This window comes from Bos indicus x Bos taurus, chromosome 11 (genome assembly GCF_003369695.1).
Source record: "Bos indicus x Bos taurus breed Angus x Brahman F1 hybrid chromosome 11, Bos_hybrid_MaternalHap_v2.0, whole genome shotgun sequence".
In the NCBI taxonomy this organism is placed as follows: domain Eukaryota; kingdom Metazoa; phylum Chordata; class Mammalia; order Artiodactyla; family Bovidae; genus Bos; species Bos indicus x Bos taurus.
In genome coordinates this window covers 105,673,688-105,685,784 of record NC_040086.1, presented here as the reverse complement: position 1 = coordinate 105,685,784, position 12,097 = coordinate 105,673,688, and the positions used below count along the sequence as shown (strand labels likewise).

The window sequence follows — 12,097 nt, the reverse complement described above, 5'->3', positions numbered from 1 at the left end:
GGTGGGGGGTGCCTTCCAGGTTAAGACTCTCAAGAAGCAGAGATGGGATTTGAAACGCAGTCTCGACTGTGAGGCTACAGCTTCTAGTAGCTGTTTCACAGGTCATCCTGCTTGAAGATGCTTTGTGCTTTTCTCCAGTATTCATCTTCTCCTTGTCCCACAAATAGTAAAGTCAAGTTTTAGGGTGCATAGCTGCCTGCACATTCCAGGTAGGATGGCCGATGGGATTTGCCAAAGTGATACTACTGTCCCCCAGAAAGTGGGAGGTGAAGCTGGTAACCTGGATGACAGAATTGCCAGCCGTTTCACCCTCGACTTGAGAATGACAGCTATGCCATCTCCGGACTATTAAATGTGCAAGAAATAAACTTCTGTAATGTTGCGGGGCCGGGGGCTGGGGTGGGGGCACTCGACTTGTCCCCTTGTAGTCCCATGAGCTTATCATAAAGTTAACTGACACACCTAGCCAAAGTGACTCCTTCACCATATGGCAGAGCTAGAATTTGATCCTGAAGTAACACCACCTCCAGGGTCTCCCAAAGCACACCAGGATCCTGGCCCTGCAGGACTTTCACGGGCACTCTGGAACTCTGCAAAATACCCCTTTGGGAAAGCCTGCCTTTTTATTTGTTCCTGGGTTCCTTGCGTCCTAGACAACAGTCCTTTGCAGAGCTCGGGAGCGGGCTTGTGTGTTCACACACGGATGGGAGTCGAGAAGCTGAACCCCTCCGAACTAAGACTTGGCTGCGGTGCCAACAGGGACAGAGTTTGAGGGCAAGGGACTTGGGGAAGCCTCACCCTGACTGGATTTCCTAAACTGCATTGCCTGGAGCGATTGGTGCTAACAAAATGGAACAGGGGTGGCCTTCTCGCCTTATCACAAGGCCACTTTAACGCTGAGGCTCCAGACATGCAAACTGCCTCCGAAGTCAAATCCTGAAGCAGAACCGGGAGGCCAAACGCCAGCCCCAGCCCTTGTTAATCGGCACTGCTGCTTAGCCCGAAGCGACCAACAGCCAGCGTCCGGACGCCCGGAAGTATAAGGGACCCAGAGAGGAAAGGAGGGGCACGGAGGGCGAGGGCGGGGCCAAGGAGGGGCGTGTCTGGGGGGGGCGTGTCCAGGAGAAGGGGTGTGGTGGTGAGGGGCGTGTCCAGCGGGGGGCGGGCGTCGTGATCTGGGGCTGTGTACAGTGGGAAGGGCTGGGCACACCCCCAGGTCCGGGGGAGCCAACTCTTCATGACCCTGTAGACTAGCCCACCAGGCCCTTCTGTCCATGGGAATCGCCAGGCAAGAATACTGGAATGCGTTGCCATGCCCTGCTCTAGGGGATCTTCCCAACCGAGGGATCAAACCCATGGTCTGTTGCATCTCCTGCATTGGCAGGTGGTTCTTTACCACTAGAGCCACCTGGGAAGCCCAGTACCCCCTACTGGCGGGGAACACAGACCCCGCAGAGGAGGGCCCCAACAGGCCACTGTGCCCAGCGCTACAAATGAATCACTTTATTTACACCGCGTCTCTCTAGGCCCCAACCCCCTGGGAGAGGCCGACTGCTGGGGAGCTGAGGAGGCTGGCCGGGGCAGAGGCTGGTCCGGAGGTAGAGGCCACGGGAAGAGCGGGCAGCAGCGGGTCCTGAGTGGGCCGGGCCAGGCCAGGAGTGAAGGCACGAGGTCCTGGGAGCCCAGTCCCAGGGCAGAGGGCCGCCCATCCAGAGGAGGTGGCATGGGGTCAGCTCCCCGGGGTCAAGCCAGGGTCCACACCACCACAGCTCTGCTCATAGGACGGTGGGGCCTCTGCAGGGAGACAGCCAGGTCTGCATAGGGCCCGGGGCACTCCCTCCCCACCAGGCCCCAGGCCCCCACTCACCATAGGGGTAGCCCCACGAGCTGTACTCTGGGGGGAGGATCAGGGTGCTGGAGGTGGGCACCGGACCTCCAGAACCCTCTGCAAAGTAGGGCACGGTGGCACCTGTGGAGATGCACAAGGGAGGTGGCAGAGGGTGCGGGGCAGGGCTGCCATCCTGAGGACGGGGTTCTGGGGCACCATGGGGCACAGAGCCAAGGGCTGCATGCAGCTGCTGCTGCTGGGAGTGGCTCTTGGTGGAGAGAGAGACAGGATCCGAGAAGAAGTGAGGGCCGCTGGCCACAGCCTCCGCCTCCTCCTGGGGTGGCGCTGAGGGCACCACCAGGCCGGGGCCTGGCCGGGGGCTCAATGGAACATGGTTCACAGCGATGTTGCCGATGAAGACCGGCAGCGTCACGACAGCTTCCGGTTGTTTCAGGGAGACCTAGGGAGGTTGTGCATGTGAGGAGCCAGGCCGCGGCCCCTCCTCCCACCCCACCCCTGACCCCTACCACCTGCAGATAGTAGTCCACGTGGATGAGGCTACAGCCCGGCAGGGCAGACTGGGGCAGGGCGGGCACCAGAACCTGCTCTTGCCACTGAGCCCGCCGCCAGGCCTTGACGCCGGCTCCCTCCACCTCGGCGATGGTCCGCACGTCATAGATCCAGCGCCTGGCCTTGTAGGACACTTTCTGGGGAAGGGCCAGCCTGTGAGCCTGGGCGGCCAGCCACCCGCCCCTCCTCTGCCCCAAGGGACGGGGCCCAGCAGCCAGGGGACGCTGACCTGCAGCAGACTGGCCACCACCGGGCTGGTGTCCTTGCCTGACTGGTTCTCAATGTCTGCCTGCAGCCTCAGCACCTGCCCTACCACATAGCCTCGGAGGTCGGTGCTGGCCGTGAGGACCACGCTGCCCGTCTTCACCAGCTTGTAGGAGAACTTCTTGGTGGTGGAGGCCACATTGGGTTGCTTGGGAGGAAGGCAGGGAAGGGGTTTGGCGGGTGTGAGCAGACAGGATCCCTGGGTCAGCTCAGAACTGAGGCTGCTGCTTCCACAGGCCGCCTCACCTGTGCTGGGGACAGGGCATTGCACAAGTGTGGGAGCCACCCAGGAGGCCACTGCCCCAGCCTCACCTCGATGTCTGGGATGCTGTTCAGGTTCAGGGGGCTCAAGATGTAGAAGACACGGCTGCACTGGTGATCCTTGGAAAAACGTGGTGTGTCGATGGTGGCCCGTACCTGGTGTACAATCTTCCCAAAAGGGCCCTCGAAGGACGTGGGAGCCGTGGCTGGACAGAGAGCAGGGACTGAGGTCCCACTGTCCCCCGCCTCCCACCCACCCTCACCCACTGCCACAGCCGGGCCGGGCCGGGCTCTCACCAGGAAGCAGGAACTGGAAGGGGAAGCTGTGCTCTCCAGCAGGCAGGCTCCCTGAGGACACGAGAGGTGGGAGAGGGGACAAGGCGCCATCACAGGGCCCAGAGCCGAAGCAGGCCCTGCAGCCGACAAGCTCCCACTGCACCCATCCAAACCTGGGAGGGACTGGCCCCTTCAGCCCCAAGCGCCCAGCAGGCAGTGCCCTGTTCCTGCCACAGAGAGAAACCCTGGGAGAGGGCGGGCCAGCCACGGGGAGGCCAGAGGCAGGTGGGAAAGCAGGGGGACAGACAGACCCATCTTAGTGGGAGGAGGGGAGGGGTGGGTTCCAGACTCACCCTTGTCGGCCAGAGACAGGGCACTGTTGAAGTAGCTCTCCTCCACCACCCAGGCCGAGTCGTTGGCCTTGTTGGAGACCCTGCAGGACCCCGTGCAGGTCACGCGGATGGCTGCAAGGTGGGGCCCGTGTGAGTCACAGGCAGGTGCTGGCCTTGGCCCCTCCCTAGCCCCAGCACAGGCATTCAGGCAAGACTAACGGGACCCAGGATCACCCAACTAGGCTCTGGGAAGGCCAGTGCACGGCCGGCTGCCCTCCAGAGGACACAGGCTGCCTCTCCCACATCCCGAGGTGCTCCCACCGAGCCAGGGTGCTGAGGCACAGGGCTCCACCCATCCCGCAGTCCAGAACAGGAAGGCCCCAACGGTCACCCAGTTGACCCCTGGGCAAACCCCAGCCCCTTGACCCCGCACCAGACCCTAGAAAACCCCTTCCCTACAGGGGAAGCTTAGGAAACCTTTGGTGAACAGAGGTGGGTGGGGCAGCTGACCTTCACCCCCACCTTCCTGCTGCCTCACCGGCATGTCAGTGAGGCTGGGAGCCACCCCTCCAGGCACCAGGAAGCTACCTATTAGCCCTTATGCAGCAGGAATGTGGTCAGACCTGCCTGAGAAAATAGACCAGCAGTCTGGCAGCCAGAGGGTGGGGACACCTTGGCCCCTGGGCCAGAACTGCCCAGGAGCGCTGATTTCTGCATTGAGGTGGCTGGGCCTTCCCCCTGCTCCCAGGGGAAGCCCGCAGACAGGCAGCAGGTCACTGCCGATGTCCAGGCCATGCTCAGGAACTTGAACTGCTCAGTCCAGAGCCCACTACTGCAGTCGGAAGGCTGTGGCTGGACCGGCCCCAGCCAAGGCTGGTCACCAGAGGGGACACCACAGCTGGAGGCCCGCAGGCCAGGGGGTGGGGATTCGGTGACAGGTAGCGCCGTGGCTCCCTCCTTTCCTTCCTCTCCCTGCAAGCTGAGTCAAGACCAAAGATTTAGCCTGTCTGCCAGCCGCCCTTCCTCCCCTGAACTGAGGGATTAGTGAAGGAAGGCGACTCGGAATCTGATACCTTCCTGACAGAGCCACCAGGCAGAAGGCGGCATCTCGAGTGCCCGGGCTGGGGGAGGCAGCGGCGCCGGCTCTGTCCCCGGCTCCCCAAGGCAGGCCCCACCTTGCTGACAGGGGACAGGCCTCCTGCGGGTCACCCACAGTGTGCTGGGCTGCCTTTCACGAACCCCTGGCTCCCCCTCCGCCCTGTCGGCACTTCCAGTGACTGGCCTCAGCCTCCGTGCCAGCCCAGCGTCACCACCAGGACCTCAGCCCTAATTTCTCATCTCTGCTCCACCGGCCATCCCCTCCAAGGGCCAGACCTGGAACTGTTCCCACTGGAAGTCCGAACACAAGCAGCGCACCTACAGACCAGCACAGCCCAGGAGACACAGCAAGGAACAGACAGAAAAGGGGAAGCCAGACTGGAAGGCTGACTGGAAGACACCCCAATGGAGTCCAGACACTACACTGCTTGAAACTCCCCGTGGAGAGGGCGTGCCCCCCCCACCCCCGCCCCGCCCCTGCAAATCAGGCTGCCCTGGGAACACTGGGAACAACAGAATATACTGGAAGAAGTGCAGTGGTCCCTGGGCTGGCCCGGTGCCGGCTGGGCCTGTCAAGTGACCCCAGTGGATGAACACGGAGCTGAAGAACCACCCAAAGACTTCTGCCCAAAATCTTGACTCACAACAGCATGAGTTAAAATGGTTTTTTTAAACCACTTAGGTTAGGGGTGATTTGTTACTTAGGGGTGACTGTCGCATAGCAGCAGATAAAAGAATAGCTGTCTCACCTCACTAGAATTCAAGGAAACTCAGATGACTTACCATTTTAACCCATCAGGTTGGCAAACGTTGTTTGACGTGTTACAAGCAGGTATTAATAGAAAGACCCTTGCTTATGGCAGTCAGACTGTCGGCTGACACAGGGTCCTGGAGACAAAGCCAACGGATCTGTGCAAATTTTACACACAGGTTCCAGGGGTCCAGCAGTTCCCCTTAGAATCCCACCCTGTTTACTCAGGAGCCTCCAGCAGCACTCCTCGTAACGGCAAACCATCTAGGCCCAGCCTCCAGGTCCAACAGCGGGGCGGATAAACCAGGCATGCGCTCAGCCAGAACCCAGCTCCAGAATTAAGGTGAACAAGCCACGGTGGCACCTGGCCCCAGAAAAACAGACTGACCCTTGGTTATCCCAGGCGGGCCTGAACTGTTTAACCTTCCCCATGATCATGCCACGGCCTCCTCTGCAAACAGGTTGAGCCCCCTTCGGGGACCCTGCCTGCGGGAAAGGCCCACCCCTATGCATGCTCTCCTCCTCAGGGGAGCGGTGGAGACGTAGGGAGATCCGCAGGTCTCCTCGGTCCTCCAAGGAGGACCGTTAAGTGGATCCTATGCCAGAGTGACCTCTGGAACTTCTTGAGCCAGCACGCTCACCTGCCAGCAGCCCTCCTCCCAGGCACGACCTGCAGTCTGACCATGACAATTTCTGTGTCCCTGCTTCCGCCAGCTCCCACAGACCTGGGGTGGCCCAGCCTCCGCCGCATCCTCTCACTGCAGCTCTGGCCGGAGAGCCACTTTCCTCTGTCCTGTTTCCAAATCTATAACACCAGAGGAATGACGACGCCCACCTCCCAGTGTTCCTGGGACTCGAGGACTTGTGGGTTGGTCCTTGGGAAGTGGGAAAGACCTCTGGCCCAGGGTGAGAGCCCAGTGAGTCGCCAGAGCCAGGGGCTGGCTGCTGCTGTCGTCCAGGCATTGCCCTCCCTTTTCGAGAGCAGAGCACAGGCCAGCCCTGCCTGACCCCCGGCCTGACCCTCTGACTGGGCTGGACCCAGGCTCCAGGAAAGCACCTCCTTCCCCAGCTGTCTTCCACATCAGCTCCCAGGGCTGACCGCAGATCATCACCGACTCTCCTCAGTCAGGCACTTAGAGGCCCGCTGCCTCCCAGCCTCCATGTCCTGCTGGGGGCCTCCCTGTTGCACCACTGGCTGGTTACAGGAGCTCAGTTCAGTTCAGTTCAGTCTCTCAGTCGTGTCCGACTCTTGGTGACCCCAGGGACTGCAGCAGGCCAGGCTTCCCTGTCCATCACCAACTCCCGGAGTTTACTCAAACTCATGTCCATTGAGTCTGTGATGCATTCCAACCATCTCATCCTCTGTCGTCCCCTTCTCCTCCTGCCTTCAATCTTTCCCAGCATCAGGGTCTTTTCCAATGAGTCAGCTCTTCGCATCAGGTGGCCAAAGTATTGGAGTTTCAGCTTCAACATCAGTCCTTCCAATGAATATTCAGAACTGATTTCCTTTAGGATGATTCCCTTTAGGATGGAAATCCTAAGGATCCTGCTCCTATGGATGCAGGAGCTCAACAAGTATCTTTTGAGTGAATGTTTAAAAAACACTATGGGGGGCTTCCCTGGTGGCTCATTTGCTGAAGAACTCACCTGCAAATGCAGGAGATAAGGATTCGATGCCTGATCCATGAAGATCCCACTTGCCTCAGAGCAACTAAGCCTGAGCACTGCAACTACTGAGCCTATGCTCTAGAGGCCAAGGGCTGCAATTACTGAACCCCGTGCTCCCTAGAGCCTGTGCTCTTCAACAAGAGAAGCTGCCACAGTGAGAAGCCCGAGCACTGCAACTAGAGAGCAGCCCCTGCTCGCCACAAGTACAGCAAAGCCCATGCAGCAATGAAGACCCAGCACAGCCATAGATAAATATAAAAAATTAAAATTAAAAAAAAAAAAAAAAAACCACACAGTCTTTCCTCTCTCACCCCTGGGCCCGGCCAGAGGGCATCCCCTCTACCCCTGGGGCAGCCTGAATAAAACCCTCTCTGGCCCGAGGACCCCCGCTGCTCTGGGAGCACCCTTACAGTCAGGACCATCAGCAGAGTCTCCTTCAGCCTGCTGTGACCCAGCTGTCCGTTTACCCACATCCCACCCACCATGTGGAGGCTGGGAGGCTCTGCCCCACCCAGGTTAGTCATGCACCGCTCAGGCCACTCCCCCACTGTAGACACCCTGGACCCCGGCTACAGGGGACGACAGGTCAGCAGGCCAGTTGGAGAGCTCCACGTGGGATCTCACAGGGTCTGTCCGTCCTCTGGCCTGCCTCTCCTTTCTGTGCCCCGCCGGCTGCACTCACCTCTCACCACCAGCTTATGCCCCAGAGAAAAGATGCGCCAGCTGCGGAGCCCCTGCCAACCACACCTACCCAAGCAACCCAACCCCAAACTCCAAGTGTGGAGACATTAAAGAGGCCACGAGTTATGGGGAGGGGAGTCCCACCCGTCCAGGATGAGGCAGTGGCTGCCCAGAAAGGAGGACAGCGGCTCTCTGTCCTCAGGGGGCACCCCATGTGCTGGATGGTCAGCCCCAGGGGCGAGCCTGGAGGTCCAGAAGGAAGCCCCTGCAGCTATGGTTCTGGCCAATCAGCCCGAGGTAGAGAAGCGCCCCAGGACGGACACACCGCACAGCCTCACACTCAGCGCCAGGCTCAGGAAGAGGCCCAGCCACCGGCTGCCTCCTCGTCCACCACCCGGGTGTGAGGTCCCCCACAGGGCCCCGTCCACACCTCAGGCAGCAGACCAGGCCGGCGCCATCAGGGAGCCCTAGTAAGGGCCGCCGCAGCAACCGGATCCCGGGTCTCAAAGTCCCAGCTGTCTGCGCCAGCAGAGAGACCGGATCGGAGGGCTCAGGTTCGGGTCCCAGATGCTCCCTGGGCCCGGGGCCTGCGGCGCGCAGGGATTAGCAAGACCCTCTCAGCCCTCAGGGCCTGGCTGGGTGCGGGTACGGCCCCGCGGCCCGGCCGGGGACCCGCACACTCGGGGGACTGCCTGAGTGTCTGGGGGAGAAAGCGAGCGCGGGCCGGGCTCGAGGGGAGGGCCCAGCAGGTGCGGGGCGTAGTGGATCGGAGACCCGACAGGGAAGGTCAGGTCGGAGGCGTCGCGGGTCCAGGTCAGAGCGGCCTTCGGCAAACCAGATGGGCTCGAAGCCCCGGCCCCGAGTCTGGCCGCCCCTTGGCGGAAGGACAGGAAGGGCAGATGCGGAAGGACTGGGCCACCCTGGCTTCCCTGCTCCGCCCCGCCCGGCGCCTGCCTCCCACTCCGCGGCCCGCCGCCCGCCTGCCGGCCCGGCAGCCCTCCCCGCGGTCGGACGGGAGCCCCCGGCCTCAGAGGTCCCTGGCCCCGCGCCCGCTCGGCCGCTCCGGGGCGCCGCCCGCTCGCCGCAGGTGCGGCCCTCCCCGGACCCCGCGCCCACCTCGGAAGGGCAGCGGCGCCGCCAGGCGCACGCGCACGGCCCCCACCAGCGGTTCCCCCGGGCTGTAGACGACGCGGCCGTGGTTCAGGCGGACCTCGAAGAGCTGCACCCGCCCCATACCGCGGCCCTGCCGGGCGGCCGCACTGAGCCTCCTTCGCCCCCGCCCAGCCGGCGCCGTGGCCGCCGCGCTCCCAGCCCCGCCCTCCCGCCAGACACGCCCCCACCAGCCACACCCCCGGCACGCCCCGTTCGCCCAGGCCACGCCCAATCATCGCCACGCCACGCCCCCATCAACGTTCGCACCCCACTCACCGCGCCCCCGCAACGCCACGCCCACGCCACGCCACGCCCCCCGTCGCCACGCCCCCTCCCCTCCATCGTTGGCACCCCAGTCCCCGCGCCCCGCCCCCTAGCCTGCCAGGCCACTCCCCGGCCGTCCCCGCTTCTTGTCCCCAGCCCTCCCTCCCCCCGGGCTCCCCAACGCCCCCAGCCCGCTCCAGCCCTGCCCCCAGCCGCGCCTGGGTCGGTCCGCCCGGCCTCTCCCCGCCCACCCCCTCGGCCAGCCTAGAGCAGCTCCAGCGCAGCTCGCGGGAGCCCGGCGCACCTGCGCCCCCTCCCGCCCCACCTGTCAAGGGGCCGCCCGGCCAACCCCAATCCCAGGCTCCTCCCAGGGGTCGCCCCCGCCCCGCCGGAGGTCTCCAGGCTGGGTTCGTGTCCTGGGCGGTGGGCGCTTGGGTCGGCCGCGAGGAGCGAGGGGGTGGTGAGGGGGTGAGGACAGAGAAGGCGGTGCTGGGCGCCTCCTGGCTTGGGGAAATACCGGGTTGCTGTAAGGAGGGCGTCAGGATGATGCCACGTGTTTGTCCAGAACAGCTAGGCGAATGGGTGGCATTTTTTGATGGAGACACCGGCCTCGGTACAAGCTATTTTGGAAGAAAATCATGACCCGCAGAGGCAGAGGTGCCCGTTAGGCACCTGAGTGAACCGGCACTTCTAGGCATGAGTCTGGGGGGCGCGAAGGACGAAAGATTTATCAGAGACATGTTTGTACCTGGTGACTCTATTCAGGACGCTGATGACATCAGAATCGGGGGTGAGAGCCGCAGAAACCTAATCTAGGCCTCCAGTGACAAGCAGGGGCCTTAGTCTTAGAGGCTGAGGGGTCCCCGGAGGCCAGGGAGATCCTGAAACCAGGGCTCTCGCAGGCTCCAGGCCCACCGGCCCACCTGGGACTCTGATGAGGCAAGAGGGAGCTTCTGATTGGCTGGTCTGACACTTTGCTGTCAGGGGCGTGCAAATGGGGGAATCCCTGAACCAGGAGTTTGGGATGCTGAGGGATGTGGGAAGCCCTAACATGCTAAATATCCATGGCAGAAATCAAAAAGGAAGTGTTTGAGGAAACAGGGAGAGAGGGTGTGCTGGCTGCTGCAGAGATGGAGGCAGAAACAGGGGGCCTTTATTTCCCGCAGTTGGCCCCCAATAGGGCTCTGCACACTCCTTACTCTGACCCTTCCCAACCCGTCCCCCTCCGGAAGCTCTGCTGCTGTGTCCTCATGTCCACCATCACCACCCTGACATCCCATTTCTCTAAACGCCTTTCGTCTTGCTCTCACGGAACCCAGGCTTCTCCTGGCAGCTCTAAAGTATAAATGTTTATTTTCAAACAATACCTCTGGGCCTGCAAGTAGGGTGAACTCCTGACTCTCTATGACTGCCTCCAGACCATTTCCCCCTTCACCCTACTAACTTCCAGCTTTAACCCTCATTTTCTCAGAGTAATAATTCCCCCCCACCCCAGCACTGTTACTGGTACCTTCAGAACCGAGGCCCACCTCCCCTTACTCTTTGGTGATTTCAGCGCCTGACTCGCTCCCTGTCGTTCTCTCTCCGGTACCACTGGTGCTGGAATTCTGACTTCAGAATCCGCATAGGCTTCCCTCCCATTTTCACTTCCTGGCCTATATCTGAACATGAACCTAGGATATGTTGTAATCAGCTATGGTAACGTGACAGACACAGAGCCAACTGCCTTGAAAGAAGAGTTCAAAGCTTACACTTCCCAAGAGGGGCAAGCCACTCAATGCAGGGCCACCTGGGGAAGCACCAGTGTCAGCTGTGAGCAGAAGCAGGGACGAGAGCTTGGCCGGAGCCTTGCCTGTGTTTTCAGTGGGCAGGAGGCAGGCGGGCAAGCTTCTGTAAGCTGAGGACTGGGTGGTGAGTGATTTCAGTGAGTTACTGTTGTCCAGTGCCCGGCCTGGGTGGTTGGCCTGATGTGCAGTTAAAGGAGGTGGGTGGGGTGTGGGCCCTGGACCGGTTGCTTTGCATGTGAAAGCTGTGATGGCAGGCGAGTTGTTTGCTCTCTAGGAATTAGCCAGCCTGGGAGGGGCAGTCTCTCCCCAGCCAGCAAGGCCCTCAAGATGTCAAAGCATCGAAGATACAGAAAATAAAAAACATGATCAGTGCAGTGCTCATCCCCATGACCCTGTCCTCCGAGAACCTTCCCCAGTAGCCTCTCCTGCAGCTTAACTTTTGTCTGAACAACGTCTCCCAACAACTCCTCACGCCTTCCCACTCTCACTGTTGCTCCCGTCAGCAGGTGGATTCCATCCCCTCTTGTTGAATAGGCCCGGGCCCTTGACTTGCTTGAACTGCCAGAGAGATGCCACGTGACTTTCAGGCTCTAAGGAGGGCTCGCAGCTTCTGCTTTCATTCCCTGAGGGTCCCGAGCTCCACGTGACAGTATCTGGCTACTGCTCTGGAGTGATCCCCTGGGGGTGGGGGAAGCCAGGACGTGAGAGTCAGACTTCCCACCTCACTCACACACCCTGACTGAGGCTGCAGGAGGGACCCTGACTGTCCCAGCTGTCTAACGAGCCACCCCATTTATTACTTACTCTGAAAACTAACGGTGATCTCCTTCAGAAGGTCCCGGGCACGCACTGCTGCACTCAGTGCCCCCGACCCTGCAGCAGGCCACTGCACACCCACAGCTCCGCTGGACACTGCTGGACACTCATAGGCAAGTCTGGATCAGTCTCTCGTGGGGTCACTGCTGCTTTCTCCTGGGTCCTGGTGTGCACAGGGTTCTGTCTGTGCCCTCCAAGAGTCTGTTTCCTGAGTCCTGTGTAAGTTCTGTAATCCAATCCCACTGGCCTCCAAAGTCAAATTCCCTGGGTGTTCTGAGTCCTTTGCCAGATTCCCAGGTTGGGAAATCTGTTGTGGGTCCTAGAACTTTATTAACAGTACGAGAATTTC

General features: G+C 61.1%; 1 protein-coding gene across 3 annotated transcripts; it reads right to left on the bottom strand.

Annotated features, from left to right (window-relative positions):
* Window positions 1-1,488: 1,488 nt before the first annotated feature.
* Window positions 1,489-9,032, bottom strand: ARRDC1 (arrestin domain containing 1). Of its 3 annotated transcripts, none has more exons than XM_027557019.1 (8): window positions 8,846-9,032; window positions 3,553-3,663; window positions 3,221-3,271; window positions 2,975-3,129; window positions 2,628-2,810; window positions 2,359-2,535; window positions 1,868-2,288; window positions 1,489-1,794 (listed from the first exon to the last, which is right to left on the bottom strand). In XM_027557019.1, the coding sequence occupies exons 1-8, from the start codon at window positions 8,961-8,963 to the stop codon at window positions 1,730-1,732; spliced, it is 1,281 nt and encodes a 426-aa protein (XP_027412820.1). In that variant the 5' UTR covers window positions 8,964-9,032; the 3' UTR covers window positions 1,489-1,729. The 3 variants fall into 3 exon arrangements, with proteins under 3 accessions (XP_027412820.1, XP_027412818.1, XP_027412819.1); XM_027557017.1 differs by lacking the exon at window positions 8,846-9,032 and adding an exon at window positions 6,022-6,651; XM_027557018.1 differs by having other exon boundaries at window positions 1,680-2,288; window positions 8,846-9,021.
* Window positions 9,033-12,097: the final 3,065 nt, after the last annotated feature.

Excerpts from the sequence above, each read along its gene's own strand:
- ARRDC1 (XM_027557017.1), bottom strand. The coding sequence starts at position 6,343 with ATGCCTGGACGACAGCAGCAGCCAGCCCCTGGCTCTGGCGACTCACTG. Across the intron at positions 2,811-2,974 it reads ACAGCATCCCAGACATCGAG|CAACCCAATGTGGCCTCCAC; the intron begins GTGAGGCTGGGG and ends CTTCCTCCCAAG. Across the intron at positions 2,536-2,627 it reads TGGTGGCCAGTCTGCTGCAG|AAAGTGTCCTACAAGGCCAG; the intron begins GTCAGCGTCCCC and ends GCCCTTCCCCAG.